The sequence below is a fragment of the Accipiter gentilis genome, chromosome 27, assembly GCF_929443795.1.
Source record: "Accipiter gentilis chromosome 27, bAccGen1.1, whole genome shotgun sequence".
NCBI lineage: Eukaryota > Metazoa > Chordata > Aves > Accipitriformes > Accipitridae > Astur > Astur gentilis.
Window position 1 is genome coordinate 21,397,644 of NC_064906.1, and position 22,480 is coordinate 21,420,123.

The following is a 22,480-nucleotide window of genomic DNA, read 5'->3' on the forward strand; positions in this document are numbered from 1 at the left end:
TTACACTGGGTTGTTCTACTACTGTTCTTTGGGAGTTGGTCTCGCTGCATCTGCTGGTTGGCTGTGTGATGACATCATGTTCTTTTTCCACAGAGAGGTGCTTGGAAGATCATGAGCTCATAGTTCAAGTCGAGTCTACAATGGGAAGTGAAAGTAAATTTTTGTTCAGGAAGAATTACGCAAAATATGAATTTTTCAAAAATCCCATGGTGAGTCTCATTACTTAGTTGTTTACACCACAGAGAGAGGGATGGATTGCAATAACATTGCTGGGCGCTATTATGTCTTTAAACATCTATTTAAAAAAAACAAAGCAACCAACCAACAGAATTCTTTCCAAAGAAATTTTAACCAGTGTTTAAATTCCTTGTACTGTCCTCCCAGCCTAGAAACCCCAAGTGTTTTCAAGTTACCAAATATACTTATTTCAAAATGGCTATTGTTATGTTGGAGAGTGACCAAGACAGGGAAATATTTGTTGGTTTAAGAAAAACAATCAGAAGTGCAATTTACTCATTATCTTCAAAGTTACTTGATTTGAAGCAAATTGATTGCATAGCATGCAGTATCCAAACCATTTAATTTCTGACAGTAATAATTTTTAAAAAGCCCTTCGGGTAACCCCTAAAGCCCTTAACTACATACAAGGAATTTCCAGTTTATTGTTACGTATGTTGAACAGTGTCTCGCCTGTGGCTGTGCTTTACTAGTGTGCTCTGCCTTCTATACTGATCACAGTAACTCGCCCTCTCTATGGCGTCATGTATAGCCATGCTTGAAAAGTATTGTATGTCATAGCTGTGCTTATTTCTGGATTTGTAAGGTCCTTTGAATGTTGTAGTTTTAAACTGTTTGCAGTGTAACTGCTTATTTGGGGATGATTTTTCACATTTTACCTAAACAGTTAAGTTGGAACAGGCTGTTGACATGAACCGATGTCAGCTGGTGTGACCTATCTAGATAGCTGAAGGAGGATAATCCAGAGGTGGTTTAGGTGAGAACAGATTTTGGGTCAGTCGGGCATTTGTGGTGCCAGAAGAAAAAAAGAAACATGAGGTCACACAGAAAGCTCGTTGCTGAATTTACTGTGGATGATACATTCATTCCTTTCCTCATAGGCGTTAATGCACAGTTGCTGCATCCTCACACGTGTGCTTGCACGTACATTCGTCATCTGCTAGTGCTTGTTTCGGAGGCTGTGCCTCGACTTACTGTGTGAAACATTTCTGTACATGGAGTGTTTGTAATTTTTTGCTTCTGTTGATCTTCCCATCTGATAACCTATGAACATCTGAGTGTTGTACAGAAATTTTGGTATCATAGGAGCTAGCACATTGGATTCATGTGGTATAGTTTAATTAATAACAGAGCATGGGAGTAAAACCCAGAATGCTTGGCATTCAGTCCCAGGCTCCTGCAATCAGAGAATAAATCATTCCTTTGGTGGTGCAAGAATGCGAAGGCTCCCTATCCGTTCCATTAGCTGCTGCCATATGGCACTGTTTCTACTCAAGAGAGGCTGGTAAATGTCAGCTTTCATAATTCATTGTGCAACTTACCTGGCAGAAGGGTGATTCCTCTTCAGCCCTTCTCTTTATGCCCCAAATACTGAAATTTATATTGCCTGAAGAACGATGAATGTTCTAAACTGGAAATGTTTTTGTTGTGATTCGTCTTGTTATAATCAGTCATTGTTTTATTTCAGGCATTTCTGCATGTCTTCATGCTTCATATAATGTTTAAAAACTAGAAGAATGACTTAATGTAATTGCTGTGTATAGTAAATTCAGTGAACCGAATTATACAGGCATTTTAAAACCTGGCAAATGAAAAGGGGAACTGGAGGAATAAATCTGAAGTCCAAGTCATCGATTTAACAGTGAGAAAACTGTCTGACCTTTGTCATGCAAAGATTCAGTACAAATGAGATCTTGTACCGGATGCCTGAAATCGAAAAGCTCTGTAGAAGCACCTGTTTGCGTGTTTAACAGTATTTGCTTCTGTGTTTGTGGGATGAGGGAAAGGAGGGAGATGTCTGCTTTGAGATTGTTCCAATCTAGCACGTGAAGCAGGGCATACGACACAGAGCTAATTATTGCACGTGTGTCCTCCGTCCGTTTTTATTATTTCATTTCATGGAATGTGTGCTGACCTATCCTTACAAGAAAAAAACACTGGGCTCTGTTATGTTACCCTGAAATATAAACGTGTAGGGGTGGGTTTTGCAAAGGGCTTTTCTCTTGACAGATTGAAGGGTTTCAAGCCCTGAGCATAACCTGTCTGTTGAACAACCAAATGAAGCATCAACAGTCACACGTGAGCTCTTTCTCACTAATTAAGGTCTGTGAATGGCACTTCCTTTAGAGCCTTCTGAGGGACTGAGCCGGTTTAGGGTCAAGCAGATACAGCACTGAAGCACTGTATTTTGGATAGAAAGAGAGTGCTATCAAAGGTAAAGGTGTATGTACTGGAGATCCTGCAGCACCCCCGCCTGAGACTTCTTCTAATGCATTTGCATCCAGTTTACCCCTGTGAGGGTAGAGAAAACTTGTTATTCCTCCAGCTCTGCATCATCCGCACAGCAAGTGGAGTTACAGAGGGTTTGTTTGCTGAACAGCCTTTCTGGACGGAGAGGGAAGGCCAGAAATTTGATGGCAGAATATGCAATAAGCAAGGAATCACTGCGTACCCAACCGCAGGACCATTCATCCTGTCCTTTCGTAGAAAGTAGAGGCTGTTAGAGATCCCCGAGAGCCCTCAAAAGAAGGGGAAGCGATGGGAAAATGCACTTATGAAATGCTGCATATCAGATATTTTAAAAATCCACATTCTGTCTGCATGGGTGTTTGGTGAGCAGAAGGAAGGGAAGAGCTACACTTGAAAGCCCTAGTATTCCTTTCTGTGTCAGGGGATCTCCAAACTGATTTAAGAGTGATAGTTCCAAAAAATTAATGACTGGAAGAAAATTCCACTTGTTCTATGTAAAAGTGTTCAAATATAATGTGACTTCCAATTGTTTTTTCTTTCTGTGTCTAGAATTTCTTTCCAGAGCAAATGGTTGCCTGGTGCCAGCAAACAAATGGCAGTATCCCACAGTCACAACTTTTGCAGGTACTGTAAGTTATCCATATGGACAAAGAAAGTTTTGAAGCTGGAGGGGAGAGGTTGAGAGGAAGGAAGGGAGAATTCAAAGGTCTGGAAATAGCTGGTCAGAGAAAGATCAGTGTAGTATGTTAGCATATAGTACTGAAGTTCAAAATATCTGACAAAGATCTTCTTACCCAGTGGCATCAAGGTGTAAGTTTACAAACACAAAGTATTCACAGTTACGTTCATACATATTTATTCCACTAATATTCAACTTACTCTGTGGGTATCTGGTTTGGCTACCTAGTGTTGTTCCTAAAACCATCTCAGCAGATATATTTCTAGAAAAACAAATATACCTCATAAAAAGCAAAACAGAAGTACTCTTCTATACTCCACATCATAGCATAGGAGAAAGTGTAAAAATGTGTGTGTATGTTAGAAGACGGGCTTGAGGTGGTGAGAGGTATTGCTTTTGCTTTTTATGTCCCATGTTTGTCCCTGGCGAGAATTAACAATAAGGACCAACTTCCTCATGGTTCAGCCAACTAGATGCTCTTTTATGGAGAGAAATAATAATTCCTTAAGAAGTAAGTGCAAGTAGTTACAGAAAATTGCACATAGTAGTTGCAGAGTAATCCCATTTAAAGCTCCCCAAGTTAAATTACAGGGGTGTATACCTTATGCATATGTGTTGGTAGAGCTGGGCAATCTGCATGGCCGTGGCACATGCACTGAGTTTATACCAAAGTTTTGATGTTGCTGTAGTTTCTTGCTTGCTCATGAAGGAACTGTGGTGGTGGCACGGTTGGTTGGCCTCCAAGGATGGTGCTGAAGGGTGGGCTACCTCTGTGACCAGTAACTCGTTCACTTAAACCTCTCAATTTAAGCACTCCGATCTAAAACCCTGGAGTCTAAATCTTTTTCACTTTAGTTGTTTTCTCAGATGGGGGACATTCAACTCATGAGGCCAAATTAAAAACACAGTTTATTAAAAGAGTACTATATTAAGAATATAAGACCGTGATGCCTGGAAGGCAGCAGCATAAGTTACAGGCAAACTAAAATGCAGAAGGCACACATATATGAAGAAAGTATACGTACAAATAACTGATTTTAGCTTTACTTCTGTCATTTTGCATGTTTGCAAATACGCACTGACTCTCTGGTTAAATACAACAAGTTTCCACTGCCTTCTGAACCAGTGCACTCATTTTGTCCTGTAACCACTTCAAAATCCATTAAGTACTGGCTCCAGGTTCACTGAGAAGAATTTAAAACACCACCATCCACTCTCAGATGGGAAGTGAAACAAAAATCAAAGCTGTTTCTGGAATTAAAAATGAAAGTCACTTGCAATGATGTTGCAATTGCGAACCAAAACTGGTGAGAACAGGCATTGCCACAGACCGGTAGGAGCAGAGGTGTGCACACCTTGGACCCTTTTTTCCCCGCAGTGTAAGTAGAAAATTGAGTTTGCTTGTTAACACAGGCAGCAGGACTCCCTAAAAGGGCAAGATGTTCTTGAAGACAGAGAACTTTTGAACCTAGGGTAACTCAAGCAGTAGGGAAAGGAGAACCTGACAACCTTGTGAGATACAAGAGTTTGCTTCTGGGAAGGCCCAGTTAGGTACAGTCCTGGAGAAACGTAAGTCACAGGGGTTAACAGCGTGAGAGGGTGGAGGAAGGAGGATGGGTACATTCCCCTTGGTTCATTGTTTAAGCATAAAAAAACAGTCTTCCTTCAAGCATTTATATTAAATACCCCTTTCCTTTTAAAAAAACACACAACCGTTTTTCATTATTTCAATGACAGTTGTAATTTGTTGAAGGTAAACTTCCTGCAGTCCAGTAGTCACTAAGCGTGTTGCATCTGAGGCCACCTCAAACATTGAGCAAGTACGCTGTTTTTAATTATGCACAAAATAGGGAAGAATATTAAATACCATCTCACAATATCATATACTGCATTAAGAGCTAGTATTTTTAGTCTTAGTAGCGTTAAAAACAGTGGGAACTGTTTTCCCTAGGATCAGCCTGGCTCAGATGTGCAAAAAAGCTTGCATCTTACTTTAGTTTTGGTTCATCTAGCTGGACAGAAAGAATATATTCTTCTTTTGGTCTTTCCCTTTCACAGTTGAGAAGTGGATTCACAGTACAAATAGCAGGAAAATTGACTGTTCTTTTCCATTCTGTTAGTTGAGATGGGAAGGAGGACTGGGAAAAAAAAAATTAGGTTTTAATGCAACTAAGAATTCTGATGCAGGGCACTGATTTTTTGTTTTGTGTCCTGTGGCCATTGTCCACCAAATAACACCAGAACACAACTTTCAAGAACTGCAGAGTCATCTAAGCCAACCGGGTTTATGCATTTTTCTTCCTACTATTGAATTTATTAGTTTGGCATTTAACTTATTGAGCAAGCCCTCTGTCATTTAAAAACCTGGCCCATTGTAATAAGGGAGCAATCCATCAATTTGCTAACCATAGTTAATACTTCCTTTGATGTATTGCAAATGAAACGATTCCATATGTGGTCCCTCTAATTGTGTCAAGAACTTAAATACTTCTGGATCCTGAAGTCTAGTATAATTGCTGACACTTATTTGACTGCTCTACATTTCATTTCCAGTTAAATATTATGTTGTTTGTCATACCTCTCTTGTCTTGGGACAGGTGCATATGCTATATAAGACTTTAATGTGGGAAACCCTGAAACAGACTGTTTCCATTCTAAAATTTAGGGATAAAGTTGCGGGTTTTGGCCATTGTTTCCAAGTTAGATTAGTTGCTGGAATTGTTGTGACAAGATATTACTTTAAGAATTCATAAGCTTACTTTGTGTCCCTTCAGGCCAAGTGCAAGAAGAATGGGGATGCAGAGAAGTGGTTAGCCTTTTGGAGATCTAAGTATTGACAAGAACAGGAAAATGCCAGGGGCAGGGGGAGTTAGCGAAGTAGATGTAAGGGGAGGAGCAGGAATACCCATTTTGGTCATAAATCAGTTCAAACATCTATGTCAGTTTAAGAATAACGTGAAACTGCGCCCCAAGTCAGCAAAGTCATTTGCCAGTTGCTTCTCTGTTCTGCAAATACAGTGACAGTTTTATGATCCATGCATAGGACACAATCCTCATTTACATTTTCCTCTCCAACAGAACTTTTTAAATTCCAGTAGCTGCCCTGAAATTCAAGGTTTCTTGCATGTGAAAGAGCTGGGTAGGAAATCATGGAAGAAATTGTATGTGTGTTTGAGGAGATCAGGACTTTATTGTTCTACAAAAGGAACTTCAAAGGTAAGGTTAAAAAAAAAAGTTGCACAGTACTAGCATGTGAAAGCATTTTCTGCTTTTATGGTGAGTATTTTTTGCTCTGTTTTTTAGATATCTGCACACAATGTTCCCTTTTTTTATCGTGTAGAAAAGGATAAACAAGCCATGATGAAATAACAGTCAAGCCCTGGGCTCTCAATGCATGAAAATAGCTATATAGCATTGTTATATAATAAAGCCAAACTAGCCAGACAACACCATTGTGGCCGCTGAAGTTGTGCTAACAGGGTTAGCAAGAGAAATGGTCTCCAATCACATGGTTCATGAATTTAGTTTAAATGATACCTTAGACAATATTGTATATTATCTAACTTTCAGATTTCTCTGGAGCAATGTAATAGGCTATGCCACTTTTAACATGATGTGTGCGAATAAGTATTTTGTCAGCTTCTTGTACAAAGCACCTTCTGCTAGTAGGCTGATATTTAAAAGGTGCCGTGCTGTGTCCACTGCAGGCTGCTGGAGTGTTCATACTGTGCCCTCTGTTGGGGGCTGGTCTTGAGAGACTGCAGAGCTTGCAGCAAGATCTCCCAAAATCTTACACTTACCTATGATAAAACACATTATTTCCCCAGGAGCCAAGACATTTGCAATTGTTGGCTGACCTAGAAGACAGCAACATCTTCTCGCTGATAGCAGGCAAGAAGTTGTACAATGCACCTGCGGAGTATGGATTTTGTATAAAGGTAATTCTTCTCATTAAGTTCCTCCAAAGTTCAAGACAGTGTTGGTATCCCCAGCCCCCAGCTAAATGGGACTTGTATGTAAAACTCTGCAAGCATTTCTGTCGTGAGGACTTGATCTTTAATGTCTTTCATTTGGCAGGCATGTCCTCCGAATCTTGCCATCGTTTTATGTGACACTTCTAACACTTTATCTGGTGCTCCTTTGGCTTGGGAAATTTCTGGGCAAGATCAGCTCAGTGCTGAAGCATGGTGTGCCTGTGAGATGGCCTTGGTTCACCTCACAGATGAAATTTTTTTTCCAAGTACTCTAACTGAACAGGAAGGTTTCTCTGGACAGTGAGCACCAAAACTATACAGCAACAAAGGATCAAGCTCCAATCGGGTGTAATTGTACCATTATTGTGGGCCAGAGGTTTGCATTTATTTAAAGAAGATGATTGTCTTGGAAAATGGAAATAAGACTAAGCACTTGCCTTTGAGGATTTTAAAAACTGTTGTGCTGAGAGATAGTTTGGAAAGTATTTCAAAGCTCCATGTAATTTTCTGAGAAGAAAAGAAGGCTGGGAGCGGGTTTTATTGACAGCAGTGAAGTCGTCTTTTTCCTAGCAGCCGAACCAGAGCTGGACAACATGGGTTTGCCTCGGAGAGTAGAGACCAGCTACGGGACAGATCCCGGACTGGTGGAAGCAGACCTTCAGTAACCTTCAGTTACGGAAACCTGGGTTCTTAATCTCAGAATGGGGGCGCATAAAACTTCTCACAGTTCTAAAAAAAAAAACCAAACCCAAACACCTTAGTTCTGGTTCTAGCACGGCCTGAGGACCTTGTTCCTGTAAACTGCCAGAACTGCAGGGTATTTCAAAGCAGAGACTGATGTTTATCTTAGCGGACCCAGCTGAGAAAGTGGTTTCTTTCAGAGCATGCTCAGCCTCTCCTGAGCTTTAGTTCAGGGTGGTGTGAGCTTTTTCTGGCCAGTTCTTGGACTAACACTGTACCTGGCTTTACTCTGTTGCGTTTCTACTGAGTATAGCTGACTTCCCTCTAATACTTTATAGCCCAACAGAGTGAGAAATGAAACAAAGGAACTGAGGTTGTTGTGTGCTGAAGACGAGCAAAGCAGGACGTGCTGGATGACGGCCTTTCGACTCCTCAAGGTACCTGATCTCTTCCATGTGAATAGAGCTACACCTATAGTTAAGTTGCACTGATTATTTTGTTCATGAGGAAATACCTATATGTTCTTAAATGTCATCTGCCTCCAAAACGATACAGCTAAGAGCAAAATGCCAGGTAGACTTGTCCCTCCTAAGCTTTTAAGCACAGGACTGAGCTCAATTCCTTCCACATATGAATCAACTATAATTTTAGTTTTGGAGCCAAATTCATGATATGTGAATGAATCAAAAAAACTGCTTAACAAGGTATTCGCAAATTACCATAAAGCTAAAGAAAATGTTTCGATAACGGTAAGTGGTTATCTTAACTAGAAGAGAGTTCTGTCTAGAGCCTTTGCAATTTTTTCAGTTTTCTGAAGGTTCTGTTAAAAAAAGAAAAGAAAAAATAGCAACCCTACCTCTGGGTGAAAGTTACTCATATCTGAGAGCAAACAGTGAGATTTCTTCATAATATTATAGGAGGCTTCACAGGTTTTTTTAAACAAAATCACCGTGGAAGGAACTGAGGAGAAAGTTGGCTATTTTGTGCTCTTTGAAGCAGAGGACTCACTGACCTTCATAGGGAAATGTGCAGAAGTTTTGGGTTGGGTTGGGTTGGGTTGGTTTTTATATCTTCCCTTGAAGATGCTGCCTTGAAAACTACTGTGTTCTTCTCTGTACCTTACTACGTCCTCCCTCATGTTAAAGGAATATACACATATATAAAAAAATGTACAGATAACGTGTTACCCATGAAAATCCCCCCCCTCTCTTCTGCGCAGTTATCCTACCCTCTAATATTCTGTGTCAAAGCATAACATGCAAAATGTGATAAAAAGCAGAGGCATGCATGAAGTCATACTGCGGTACTTGATACTAGATACATGTCCACCAAAATAGGGTGGAGAACCTTGAGCTCAGTCACCTTTAGCTCTCTCGGTAGCAAACAGATAATGTCAGATTTGGAAATGAGGGCACGGCTGTTCCCTCCGGCCGCTGAGGTCAGCGCACCAGCGTCCCACTGGCGGCTGCCGCCTGCCAGGCTGTGCCCAAAATGGGACGCGTAACCCGGGGGCACAGCGAGCACTCGGTCTCCCTGTCCTGAATGAACAGAGCCACCGTTCCTGCCGAAGTAGCAGCCCACGTCAGCAAAGCCTTCACAGCCCTCCCTGCCAAAATGCCCTTTTCCCCGCCGGCGTTTCACACCCACCTGCTGAAGGAGGTGCGATCCTGCAGCACGCGTCCCAGGAGCTGCAAGGGAGCGGGTGCGTCAGGAGGAGTACAAGGTTTTGTCGCTCTCCGGTCCACGTGTGGCGTTGACTAGGAGAAGCCACAGATACCCCTATTGCTGCGTGACCATTGTTGATTCCTCCCTTCCCTTTCAAAAAAGTTTATCTCGTTTGTTTATCCTCAAGATATGAGAAGTGTTTGCTACCATTGCCTGCTCCTCTCCCTGTGCAGACTGTCCATCACGCAAAACCCTGTAAGCATGGGGAAAACAAATCAGACTCCCAGGGCTGCGGGTATGAAAATGCAGTGCCTCTTCTCCATCTACATTAAGTGGTCACCTTCCAAACCAGAGCACATCTCTTTGAACGCTCTCCAAATATTATCTCATTTGTTAATTATAAGAGATTGTGCGTTGCAGTACCGAAATTCCTATTTTAAGTTGTACAAAAGCAGGTGCACTAGCCTTATTATAGGCCAGGATGCAAGAAGCAATCCCAGTTACAAAACGCATATTTGATTTCTGTGGAGCCGATACCTCTGTTGGCTATCATAGTCTGCTCTCCGGTTACTTGACTTGACTCGTGTTTAATACACGCTAACAATTATGGTAAGAGTTTTAGTCTCCAGGCAATTCCAAGTGCTTCTTCTCAGCTGTCCTCTACTTTCCCTATTTACAAAGAATTTTGCATTGTGGGGAAAGTGCTCAAACAGAGGATCAGATAATTGTGGTGAATTGTGCCTTGAAGATACCACTTGTTCTGAAGAAATTAGTTACACTGGTCGAGGCACTAATGTTGCTGAATGGCAGGGACAGTACTTCACAGTGTGCAGAACTGGCTATTCTTACCAAATATGTGGATGTGCATCTTGCTGTGACCTTCCTTGTTCAGAGGAATCTTTCTTTGCAGTGCAACCTCTGCCAACAACAGTACTGTATGGCAGGAATCTCTGTATACTGGCATAGAACATTCACCCTTAGGCAGTTAACACTAGGGGAAAAAAAAAGGTTTGTTTTTAAGGAACACTGAAAGATGATTAAAGGTGTATAGTCAGGGAAAATTAAGGCTGTGCCTCAAGGCTGTGGTCGTGACCCTCCTGTTTATTAACCTACTGATTTAGCTTTCCATAGTCATATATTACCTTCTTTACAAAATTATATATACCATTTCAATTAGAACATTTAGTAAGTGGTGTTGCTATACTTTAGCACTGTGCCCCTAGGGAAGGCACTGAGTAGGTGTTTTCCTACCATCCTAGCTACTAGTGTTGCTAAAGTTTATCACGTTCAACGAGAAGCATGACTGGAATTCAATCACCTTATTTTTGTAAGGATGACAAAAGTACCAAAAGTGTTATTTCCTGCTGAAATTTATTAAAACAGCTAGTGAATTAGAAAGGTTCTTATTTTCTATCATTATGAAAAATGAGTTTGAATGTCTTATGCAGAATTTTTTTTTAAGTTCACATTACTAGAGGGTAAAAAGCGGGGGAGTTAATACGTGTGTTCTGACCTCGAGTGAAAGCTTGTATTCTATAAGGAAAACATGGTGATAGCTGAGGGTGGCAGAAGTTACCTGTGTATTTCACTCAGGCTTGTAAAAGTGCTGTCTTTTAAATAAAACTTGTCATGCATATTTACTGCTCGATTGCCACGTGCCAATCGTTATTACTTAATGCAAATTGCTTTGGGACAGCTTCTGATCATGAAAAAAATAAACTGGTGGCACCTTGCTCCAGTGTAAGTGGTATTATGAAATCACTATGGGTTTTTTCCTAGGGAATATATTTGAATAATAACATACTTGCATTTCTGTTGGCAGTATGGAATGCTACTGTATCAGAATTACAGAATTCCCCAGCAGAGAAAAGCCATGCTTCCCCACTTTTCCACTCCAGTAGTAAGTAATGAACTTTACCTCATTAATGTATGATGTTGGAAAAGATACATTTGCTTTTGCATTTTAAAAGTGGAAAATCTTACGCTAAGAAATGTAAATTGAGCATTGTGTAGAAAATCATTGTAAAGTTCACGTTTCACATGAGTATAGTTTACGTGGTTGGCTCTCCATTATCTTAGGCTTACATGATCCACATGATTGAAAAATCTTGGATACGTCAGGCACTTTTGAGATGTACAGTACTGAGACATCTGGCTGTCTCTGCAGAAGCCAGCTTAGGTCTGGCAAAACTAACACGTAAATTTCCTAAAATATGTTGGGCCAAGAGCTGACTTGTTAGCTATCTAAAAGTGAAGATCCTATATTTGGATCCCAACTGGCCCTGAAAATGACTGGAGTATAGTAATAGGGCAAATGGGCAACTTGAGCAATACAGATTTTATTCTCAGCCTTTGAATCCTCTCCCTCTCCTATGGCCTGAAAAGAAAAGCCATCTATTTTTGTGTCTGTGAATCTTTTGGAAGGGGGAAAAAAAATGAGGTGTTTTTTCTGTGCTGTTGAAGGATAACTTTGGACAGTCTTCTGAAACCAAAACATTCTGAAATGAAACTCTCAAGCTGGTTTTTTCTTTCCCTGTTTTTTGAAACAAGTGAAAATTCCTTTTCAGAGAAGTGTATCTGAAAACTCACTAGTAGCAATGGATTTTTCGGGGCAAATAGGAAGAGTTATTGAAAATCCTGCTGAAGCACAGAGTGCTGCCTTGGAAGAAGGACATGCTTGGAGGGTAGCTATCTTCTCTTTTCTATTTTTGTAACTAGTAAGTGTCTGTTGAGAGCCAAAACACAGAGTGTGCTATGATGTTAGTGCAGTGCTGGTCACAGTATAGCTTAGCTCCGACCTGAAGCAATCACACTGCAAGCATGCAGATCTGAAAGTCAATATCCATCTTTAGCAAAACTGTCACATTCACAACAACCTTCTACCACTGCTTCTCTGTCCCCCTAGTGTCCAGAGGAAGGTTGAGGGGGAAAGCAGACCCACCAGAACTTTACTGCCAGTTTGCAAAACCAGTCTCTGAGGAGGAATATGTCAAATTAAATGCTTCCCCACATGGAAGAGGCTGGGGCTCTGACTAATGGCTTGCTCCCAGTAAGTTTAATTGCAGAATATACAAGAGGCAGGACCTCTTGCAATGAAAACTGATGTAACTTGTTTATAGTGTCTTGTGGACAGACAGCTGCAGTACAAGTTTTCCCACATGCTCGTCTCTTAGGGAATAGGAGTCATTACTGAAGCACTAGCTGGTGCTTTATGTACGGGAGGGAAATACTGCTTGATTTACCGAGTGCCTGGTGTTTTGCCTGAGCAGAAACATATCAGACTTTTCTTTTTTCTGTCTTTTTTTTTTCCTTTTTTTTTTTTTTTTAGATACTGAGCTTTCATCATTAACATCTGGCTTGTGTTTTAAGCCAACTGAAATGAGCTGCTGCTTGTAGATTAGCCCCCTTCAAAGTTGCATTTCTTTTTCTCATCCTTGCATTAAACTTGCCCAGCCCCCAGTTTCCTGTAAATTAAATCTGTATTGCATGTGCAGTAATTCTCTTCTGTTGAGGCTTTAGTGTGGATTTAACGGTAATTCATTTTCTCTGTAGAAACGTAGCACAAGAATGAACATCTTGGGTAGCCAAAGTCCACTCCATCCTTCCACACTGAGTACAGGTAAATTCTGCTGGTTTGTAAGCATAGTATCAGAGGCCTCTGTGGGTAAATAAAAGCTACATTTCATACAGAGACAGAGTGCAGTTGCATAGTATTAATGCCTTGATGCCAAATACAATGCTTACCAGTAGCTTGTGTCATTAACATGCTTACCCATACAGACGCAGTAGAAGGGACTTGTTTTCCTTTGAAAGCACACTCAAGCTTTTCTTCAAGATTAATCTTTTGAAACTCAGGTTTTATAGAGATTCCATAAATCTTTCTGTTCAAAACAATCCAGAAGACAATTCTTGGTTTTAGACAGGAAAAGTCAATGGGTGATCTGTTAATCTTTGAAGAGTAAAAATGAGAGTCTTCAAAATATCATTCAATCCATAATAACTGAATAATGTAAAATACAGATGCCTGTAATATGAGTCCTGAACATCTCTTTGAGATTGTAAGTTTATCAAAATAATAGGAAATTGCATATTAATATCCTGGACTTCTTAGAGGAAACACAGCTATTCTCTGTTTCTATTCTGTGTTTCTATTCGGTTGAACAGAATTTTAAAATACTATTTAAAAAACAATCAAATAATAAACAGAAAAATATTTGGGGGTAACTCTACCCTTGAAAGCACAAGCTAAAGGGCTTTTCATTATCGAGAGTTAAGGGGACTTGGTTCTGACTTGTTAGCTTATACATGGTATTCTAAGAATTGTTTAGTCCCAACATTTTCAAGAAGCTATGAAAAGGCAATATTATAAGAGATTTCTCTTGTTAACCTAGTCGTACATCTGCAAAGCAGAAAAAATACATGGAGATAAGGCCCGTCTACTTGGTATATTAAGTAGATGCAACAGCTGGTGCATTTTTTTCATATTGATTCATTTTTTGCATAGACTGATGAAAGATATTTTATATTCTGTAACAAAACTATACCCACTTTTAAAATGTTTAAATAATTAGTGTGTGGGAAAAAGTATTGCACGTGTTACTGTTTTTAACCATCCTCTCTTTCCCTCTTTTCCCTCTCGCCTCCAGTTATTCACAGGACACAGCACTGGTTTCATGGAAGAATCTCTAGAGAAGAATCTCACAGGATTATTAAGCAACAAGGGCTTGTAGATGGGTAGGTATTCCTGTTGCTTAGTATTTATGATCTGATGGTAAGCGTTACAGACAAGAGCACAACTTCTGCTATTAGGGTTTACAGGTTTGTGAGCACTTCTGAGTAACCTGATTCTTGAGCAGTCCCATTATAACCTCCCTGAATTTCAAAAAGTTAGAGCATGTGTTTGTCGGAGTGGGTTCTAACTCTTAATTTTAAAAATAAAATATTAAGAATACACTTCAACTTTTTTCTTTTTTCCAACAGAGGCAATCAAGTTTTAGAAAATATTAGAATTTGAAAATAATTAATTCCTGTAATCTGCATTGAGGACATATTTTTCAGGCAAAGCTGTACCTAGCCACTTGGCCACAAATTTGTAATCAGCTATTTGTGCTCTTTTGCATGAATCAGAGCAGTTAGTGATGATTTCTCACTATTTATTTCTGTTCTAGAGCAAAGAAATGAAAGTACCTGTTCCAGCGCTCTCTAAAATGTCTGTAGTTGAGATTTAAGTACCTTCTGACCATCTCTGTTTATTTATATGTAGTTACGGTTATTGAAGGGAACTTGCTTCAACTGCATTCAGCAGTTCTTTATTTGTGGGATGGGAAGAGCGTAGTTGCCTTCAGTTCACTAATCTCACTGCTGTCAGGATTAAGGTAGAAACTTCCATGTTGGATTCTCAGGAGACAGTCAAGTTCAAACCTTTCTTTGGCATTATCTGTTTCAGGAGCATCACAAGTCTATGTGAAGAATGAAATACATTAGAGAAGTAGAAATTGCTGGTGCATGTACATATTCATCAAGCAGTGGTTTTTTTATTGTTTGGGTTTTTTTGTTGGGCTAGGGCTATTGGCTTTTAGCTTAGCAGGTCAAATAGAGAAGAGAGGCTCTGGAACACTGCTGACTTGTTGGGTTTCTGGTTCTCTCACACTACAGATCTTCTTTACAGTCTTGGGCTCATTTTGACTTGTTGCCTTCGGAATCTAGTGGCCCATCCTTCTTGGGGTTTTTATAAATGTGTTAATGCCTTTGAGGCGGTGCTAAACTTGTGCCTAGCCAGCTGACTCGCTGTGGAAGGTGAAGATTGGTTAGTCTGGCTGTGGTGAGTTCAGTCAGCGGTGGCAGAAGAGCCATGTTACTTACGTGCTCTGAGATCTAAGGATCGTGGTTTTCAGGACAGAAAAGTCTTGCCTGTGTTTTCCTGCTCTGTGTGTTCTTGAACAAAAGAAGGTAAAAAGTTAACAGGCTTTTGATGGCTCATGTAAGATGTTCAGTATGTATATATGTAGCTGATACCGCTACCATTTGACTGTTTCTGGAAGCTATTGTTGTGGATGCATCTATCTTTGTAGTCATTGTTTATGCAGACAGCCTGTTGCTTGCCAGAGGTTGAGTAAATACTTGCAGGATCAGTTGTGCTGAGCTTCACTTTGTGCCACCAGCTTATGATACCATGTGTTATCTGAAATGGCTAGATGAAATACGATTTAGAGATATCTGCATGAACCGCAGTAACCACAGGGCAGGTAAGGTCTTTCTCCCTGAGACTGATCCTCACGTGTGAAGTCTTTGGTCCCTTTTCCACACATCTGGTCTTGCTAGGACTGAAAAGGAATGTTCAAATACCATGCATGGTTTCCGCTGATGGCAAGACATGCCTGTCTCCGAGTATTGGACTGACCCTGGTTATGATGGTGCATTTTTGTGGTATTGACATTTCTCAATCGGTTCTGGGGAGCTGCAGTAACTTCTTTTGGGTTCACAAGACTACAAGTAGTTCTTGCAACCCAGCTTGGAAGAGTGTGTTCCTGGCTTAGTGGTTAGCAATTAAGAGGGCTTGAGGCCTGCCCCAGTACTGTGTTTGGCCATCTCACAAATCCACTAGTGATTAGCGCTGTGAGCCTTATGCCAAAGGTATATTCTTGTTTCCTGTAGCATGGAGAGGTTCTCCTTCCTTAGATCATAAATGTCAAGGGGAGGAAACATTTTTTGGCTAGATTTTTTTCTCCTCTTCTAACTACATATTTAACCATTTCAGTTAGGGCTTCAATTTTGTGGGTCAACTTAAAAGTGACAGTTGTGTAGTGTATGATGTTGCTAGCTATACTTCTAAAGTATATTCTTTTCCAGTGATGGTAAGGGAAAAATACTGTGTCTGTTTCAGAGGAAAAATCAGTGTCTTATTTTCCCCATCTTGATAATGTAGGTGCTACTTAAAAACTGATAAGTCGTTTTAAGAAACGACTGAGCTGTTTCTGTGCAATTGCAGCCATTTAACTTAAATGTAATTTTGCTAACACTGGATTTCTGTAAACTGATGCAAGAGAGTGGAAACAGATTCTCATGTATTACTTTTCCATCTACAGAAATCCAGATTTGCTTTGGAGTTAAATGGGAACATTTTCTTCATGAGAGTACATATCAGTAATGGAAAGCTTGGCTAGAGAGACCCTTAACAAAAGCCTCATACATACATTCACAGAGCAAGAACTACTGCCATGTATCTTTCATTTCTTGTTTCTTCATCTATTAGTGTTGCATAGGCATGGTATAAAAAATTGAAAGCAAATTGCTAGTTGTGGAATCACCTGTTAATGCAACTAAAGAATAGTTAGGCAATAGCACAAAATAATGTAGTAGTTCTCATTATGTATGAAGAAATGGATTGTGGTATTCAGTGTGTACTTAAAAATGTTCTCTCCTAGACTGTTTCTTCTCCGGGACAGCCAAAGCAATCCAAAGGCATTTGTACTTACACTGTGCCATCATCAAAAAATAAAGCATTTTCAAATCTTGCCGGTAAGTAGATTATTTTTGATACTGATCACAAAAAAGAAATTTTAAATCATAAAGCTTTGCCAACATCTGAAGAGAACTCTTCTTAATTACTGATGTAATTAAGAGGGATGTTTCCATTAGCAAGTGCATTGGCAAGTATTCTTTAGAATTGTCAAACATCTGATTAAAATTCTTTGTTAACATTGCCTGGAAAACTAGTGTAAGTCACTTAGGTATAGAAGTAACGCACAGAACTTGTTCTGTGTGACTGACAGCAGCCACAGTGGCAGTTGTCTCCCTGTCACTTAGGCAAACGTAGAATAACTTAGGGAAACTTTAAAAAGTTCTATTCTGGAGGTCACCCAATTACATTGAGCTTAAAATAACATTACACTGAGATGTCGAGAACCTGTTTGATTTTTATCTTGATCAAAAAGACTATCAGAACTTTAAGATGATGTACACCTCTTGATTGGTCCAAACCCTCTTCCCTTGCTTCACCTGCCAATTTTACAAACCGCTAACAAATATTCTGGGGGGTATTTTTGTTTTATGTAATGAAGACCAGTACTGTCTCTACAACTTTCAATTACTCTGCCCATGAGCTTTCACTTTCATAAACAAAACATTTCAAGCTGGGTTAATGTATGTTCTTTTCCAGTGCTGCGCACGGTTTCATGAAGATCTCTGGGCACTAGGTTGTTTGGGCAGTGCCCACCGTTTATCTTACATCACACAGTGGTGCTGTTTATGTTTTGCCGCGTTTGCGTCTCTTCATGTGCAGTCTAACTTGAAAACGATGTTTCGTTTCCCCAGTGTGAAGATGATGGACAGATATTTTTCAGCCTGGATGACGGGAACACCAAATTCAGTGATCTAATCCAGCTTGTTGAATTCTATCAACTAAACAAAGGAGTCTTGCCCTGCAAACTCAAACACCACTGCATCCGAGTGGCCTTATGACCTCAAATCTGACTCTCACTGAAGACTGGATTTGCTAGAAGAGTAATTGTAAGAGAACGTTGACACTGGGGAATTGGCAGATTTGTAAGTTGGTAAAAATAAATAAAAATATTATGCACCTTGGGACTCTGAAAGGGATGGATTCGACAGGTGCCAACAGACCAAGATTGCTGGTTTGTCTAACACCTAAGAGTGATTGCTGCTGAGTGTCCCAGCATCCCAAAAATGGGGGGAGGGTATGTAAAACCTTGAGTAAATTTGAAACAAAACTGGAAACTATCTTGGCTGGGCCACTTAACAGGAACAAGTGTGAAGAGAAATCTTTGAAAAGAACTCTTGCCCTGGAATAATCTTGACAATTAAGACTAGTGTGTTTACTTTTTGTATTGATCACTTTTTTTGCACTCCTACTTTGTTTCGGATATTGTATGCAGCCTATATTAGGAGCTGATGTGGCTTTTAAAATTCATGCAGGAGTTGGGTATTAATCTGCACCCTAAAATGTATGGAATGCTTCAGCCTAAAAGGATCTAGAAGAAAATCAAGAAGTGTGTGTGTGTGCGCGCATGTGTCTCAAAACTTCTCTGGAGACCTGAGGTTTGATGATCTGCAGATGTCTTTGAAGAAGCAATGAGGATACAATTCTAAAAGAACATACCACCATATACATACTCTTAAAACTGTTGACTTGTAGCATTATGGCTGTAGTATGTTGATGGCATATTAGTGGCATCCAGTCATGCAAAGACGGTATTAGATTCTATGCACAAATTTTTATTATTGGAGTGGTGGTTTGTTTTTTACAGCCTTTTGACTGTTCTCCTGAGGAAACTTACTGTTACTAAATAGAATAGGATTGAATGACTACACTTGTATTTGAAACCACCATTTTTTGTGAGAAGATTCTTCTGCGGGTAGTCTTAGTATGACAAAATAAAATAATACAAAAAAAAACCCCCCCACAAAAAAAAAAAAAAAAAACAAAAAAAAAAAACCAGTGGTTTTAGCTTTATAGCTCCTTGAATTTTCAGACTGTTTCAAAGAGCTCTTTCCATATAGTAAAGCTACAGTGACGCAAAGCTCTCTTGGGGAATAGGGCATAAAAAGAAATGAACCCCTTCTGCTTTCTGTAGGGCCATGAAAGTTTACATGGTTAGAAAGAACATACTGGCAATGGAAACACATTTGATTGTGAACTAGCTGCTGGCAATATCATCCATCAAGGTAACTGGTGATCCCTGTGTTACACACGCTAAAGCATGCCAGTACCTATGGCAGACAAGCATGTGTCCTGCTCTGGTGCTGGTCTGTCATCAGAACTTTACTGTTAATGTTTAAATCAGTTATTTAATGTTTACACAATAACTCTTTCTGATGATAAATCAGTATTAAAGTTAGACAAGTCCCACCTTGATCCTCCAATTGCAAATACCATTCTTTCAGCAACGCGGTTGGTGCAGGAACTGTTACTGAATTAACTTCCCAGTACTTCATGCAGTTAGCCACAGTGAGAGGTATTCCACCCTGGGAACTTGCAGAGCGTAGTGCAGAATGGAGCATTCTTAAGATGGTAGATGATTTACGCAGGCTAGTTCATCCTTACTAATATTTGCCACTGGGTTTGAAATCCTAGCCATCTGAAAGGGTAAAGAAGGAAAACCAATCCTACACCTTTAGGTCTTCATGTAGTGTTGAGAATAGCTTAAGACAAACCATAACCTGCCTGAGTCGTCCATATCAGCTTATAACTATGTCAATGGTATAGAAACACTGTATTTTAGTTTACAGAACACATTTAGTATTTTTTTTTCCATTTAATGTCTAGATATTAAAAATGAAGAAACTTGATTTTGTTTTTAGTAGAAGCTTTTTTTTTTTTTTTAATTGTACATAGTGAAATGAGTGTTCCTGCTTTCTAGACAATGTATTTTAAAACCTTGAAATTAAGCTAACTTAAGTCTGACTTCACTTTGCATGCTTCTATTTGGCCCCTATTAGGAGAAAAAAGATACTTGTATTGACTACATTACCAGTTTAATAAGACCATTTATGCTGTAGTTTTAAGTTTTTCTGTTTACATAGCTTAGTGACAACCATGCATTTTTCCCAGTAGGCGGATAGTATTTGCAGTGTTTCATATTTATAAAAAAAACCTTGCATCTTATTTAAATTGAGAATAAAAGTTTGACTATGAATCATGATTTTTGTATGTAGATGGTTGACTTAGTATTTTGTACTTTTCCCAGCTAAAGTGAGCTGTTTTGAGAAAGTGACCACCTTCAAAGTGGCAACAATCTTACTTAAGCAGATCACTGCTTTGTCTTCTTTCTGCTGGAAAACAGTCAATACCACCTTAGTTTTCCAACAGATTCAGCTGGCTGCCAGCTCAGAATACCAAGGACTGAAGGACATTTGACTCTTATTTTTGTATTTAAATGACATGAATGTAAAGGGGATGCTCAGGGTTGTTTTGGAGCCTGTTGAATTTTTATCTTTTTGCCTGTGATTTTATTTTCTAAATAAATACTTCATGTAGCAATCTTGAATATGTTGAGAAGGAAAATGCCAAACCATTTTGGTAATGAGGTTACTAGTTAAGTTATGTTACGATAGGTGTTAAAAGTACAAAAAACTTTTTATTTGTTAATTAATCTTGAAGAAACACGTGCCTCAGTTTAGATGTTTTGTCTTATCTTTTCTGCACTAAATACCTGACAGTTTGACCAATCAATGCACCTTTCCAGTGGCAAGACTTGCTTATCATAAATTATATTGTCACAATGCAAGATTTAGTGACTGTAAAATGGAATAAAGTTTAAAGTTTCAGGGAATGCAAAAGGTATTAACTTAAGAGACAAAACCTTTATTCAATATGCTTTGCTTCATACTGTAAATAGCTTTTTGGCTTGTGAACCTAATTGTAATCTTTCAGGTATTTTTGTACAAATAAGGGACTGATATTCTGTTTCTTGTAATTAGAAATAAACGTTAATACAATGCTATTCATTTTATATTGGAATTAATGTCGTCTTTTGGATACATCTGTACACCAGGTATGTCTTGCCTTAATTCTGCATTATTTGGGGTGGGTTATATTAAGCAGCCTTTAAGAAGAGTTACTAGGAAAACAGAATCTCCAAGGTATCTTTATTCTGGCTGTTCTGTCTTATGATTTAAGACAGACCATCCTTTATTTAAAAAAGAACTTGTTCACCCCTTTTGTTTAAGGAAAATTATTGGGGATATTCGCTATGATATTTACAGTATTCATTTGGGAAGGTTGCTAGAATCAAATCAGGAAATATACCATGAGCATCTTTTGGGTCATAAAGCTATAGCTCACTGAAAATGTATACTCTGCATAAAGAACTTTATTGGCCTGATAGCTGTTGGATCAGAAAACTTCTCAATAGTACTTTCAGAAAGCAATTATTTATCCCTGTAATCCTTGTATTCGAGTGGTCCATCAGCATTTGGGTGGAAAAGCACATCTGCACAAAATATGTTTTTGCTTAAAGAAAGCCATTTTGGGGAGGGAGAGATTGGTGGTTCTTCTGGTAGACAGAATAATAAAAGTTTAGAAATGTTTCACTTTTTTGTTGGATACAATCCTTCCCTTTTTCTGCCTTGCTAATCTCTAGAAGCCATCAAATGCATTCCACTTCAAGCCTTAGTCACGCTCTGGCTTCTGCATGCTGCGTGAGTATGTAGTGCACTGGGGCATGAGTTGTATGTTAGCGTTATGAAATTCATTCATAGGCACATAAAGGCAGAGTACTTATCTTGGGCTTTGATATTCCCCAACATTTTTCTACTATCCTGCATGCAGCAACTTACTCTTTCACCAAGTTGAACAAAGGGGACTGCTTGCTTACAGAAGGTTTGAAGATGCCTGTTTCTTGCTTAGCTGAGGAAGCTGTGCTAACATTGATACTGCCACCCTCTGTAATCATTAAAATTTAGACCATAATTCCACACAAACCTGTCAAAAACAAACAAAAAACCTCAACCCCCAAATGCCAACTTACCTTATTGTATATATTACATTTGGAACAGACAAGAAGATGGCGTGAAAAAGAAGCAGCATGGTAAAAAGGTGCTGGTAAGCCTGCCTAGTGGCAGGGCAGTGCTGCCTGCATGTTTGTCCAGACTGCCCACAACGGTGGCAAGTGCAAAACGATACCGGTGAAATCTGGCCCTAGACGTTAAGAGCAGGTACCCGTGCTGTCAAAACGTCACCAGTACAAAATTAGTCTGGGTCAGGAATGGGTATATGGTACAGATGTAAATTAATTGCCTGATAGAAGGTTTGTGCTGCTTTTAGATTAGTTGCAGAACAACAGACGTAATCAGACATCTGATCGCACATGAAGCCTTCGAGCATGAAGTTCACCTGGCAAAACAGCTTAGATGCATTTGAACCTGAGAGTAAATTTGTATCAGACTAGTGTTTACAGCGTGTGGTTGCAGCGCTTTTATCCTGATACACAGAACCCTAAAGTTAACGTTTATTTCAACACCAAATCGCTGCTTC

The 22,480-nt window shown here is 39.5% G+C and overlaps 1 protein-coding gene across 6 annotated transcripts in view; it reads left to right on the top strand.

The window, feature by feature from the left end:
• GRB10 (growth factor receptor bound protein 10) overlaps positions 1-20,957 on the top strand; it is a 148,390-nt gene extending 127,433 nt beyond the window's left edge. For 4 of the 6 annotated variants that reach the window (XM_049830273.1, XM_049830274.1, XM_049830276.1 and 1 more), the window contains 11 exons: positions 94-209; positions 3,037-3,111; positions 6,245-6,382; positions 6,994-7,104; positions 8,160-8,258; positions 11,309-11,386; positions 12,054-12,170; positions 13,039-13,105; positions 14,133-14,220; positions 16,911-17,004; positions 17,800-20,957. In XM_049830273.1, coding sequence (XP_049686230.1) covers positions 94-209; positions 3,037-3,111; positions 6,245-6,382; positions 6,994-7,104; positions 8,160-8,258; positions 11,309-11,386; positions 12,054-12,170; positions 13,039-13,105; positions 14,133-14,220; positions 16,911-17,004; positions 17,800-17,946 — 1,130 coding nt within the window. In that variant the 3' untranslated portion in view covers positions 17,947-20,957. Of the gene's footprint in view, positions 1-93; positions 210-3,036; positions 3,112-6,244; positions 6,383-6,993; positions 7,105-8,159; positions 8,259-11,308; positions 11,387-12,053; positions 12,171-12,391; positions 12,536-13,038; positions 13,106-14,132; positions 14,221-16,910; positions 17,005-17,799 lie in introns of those variants that run through there. The other 2 variants (XR_007509762.1, XR_007509763.1) reach the window with 2 other exon arrangements.
• Positions 20,958-22,480: the final 1,523 nt, after the last annotated feature.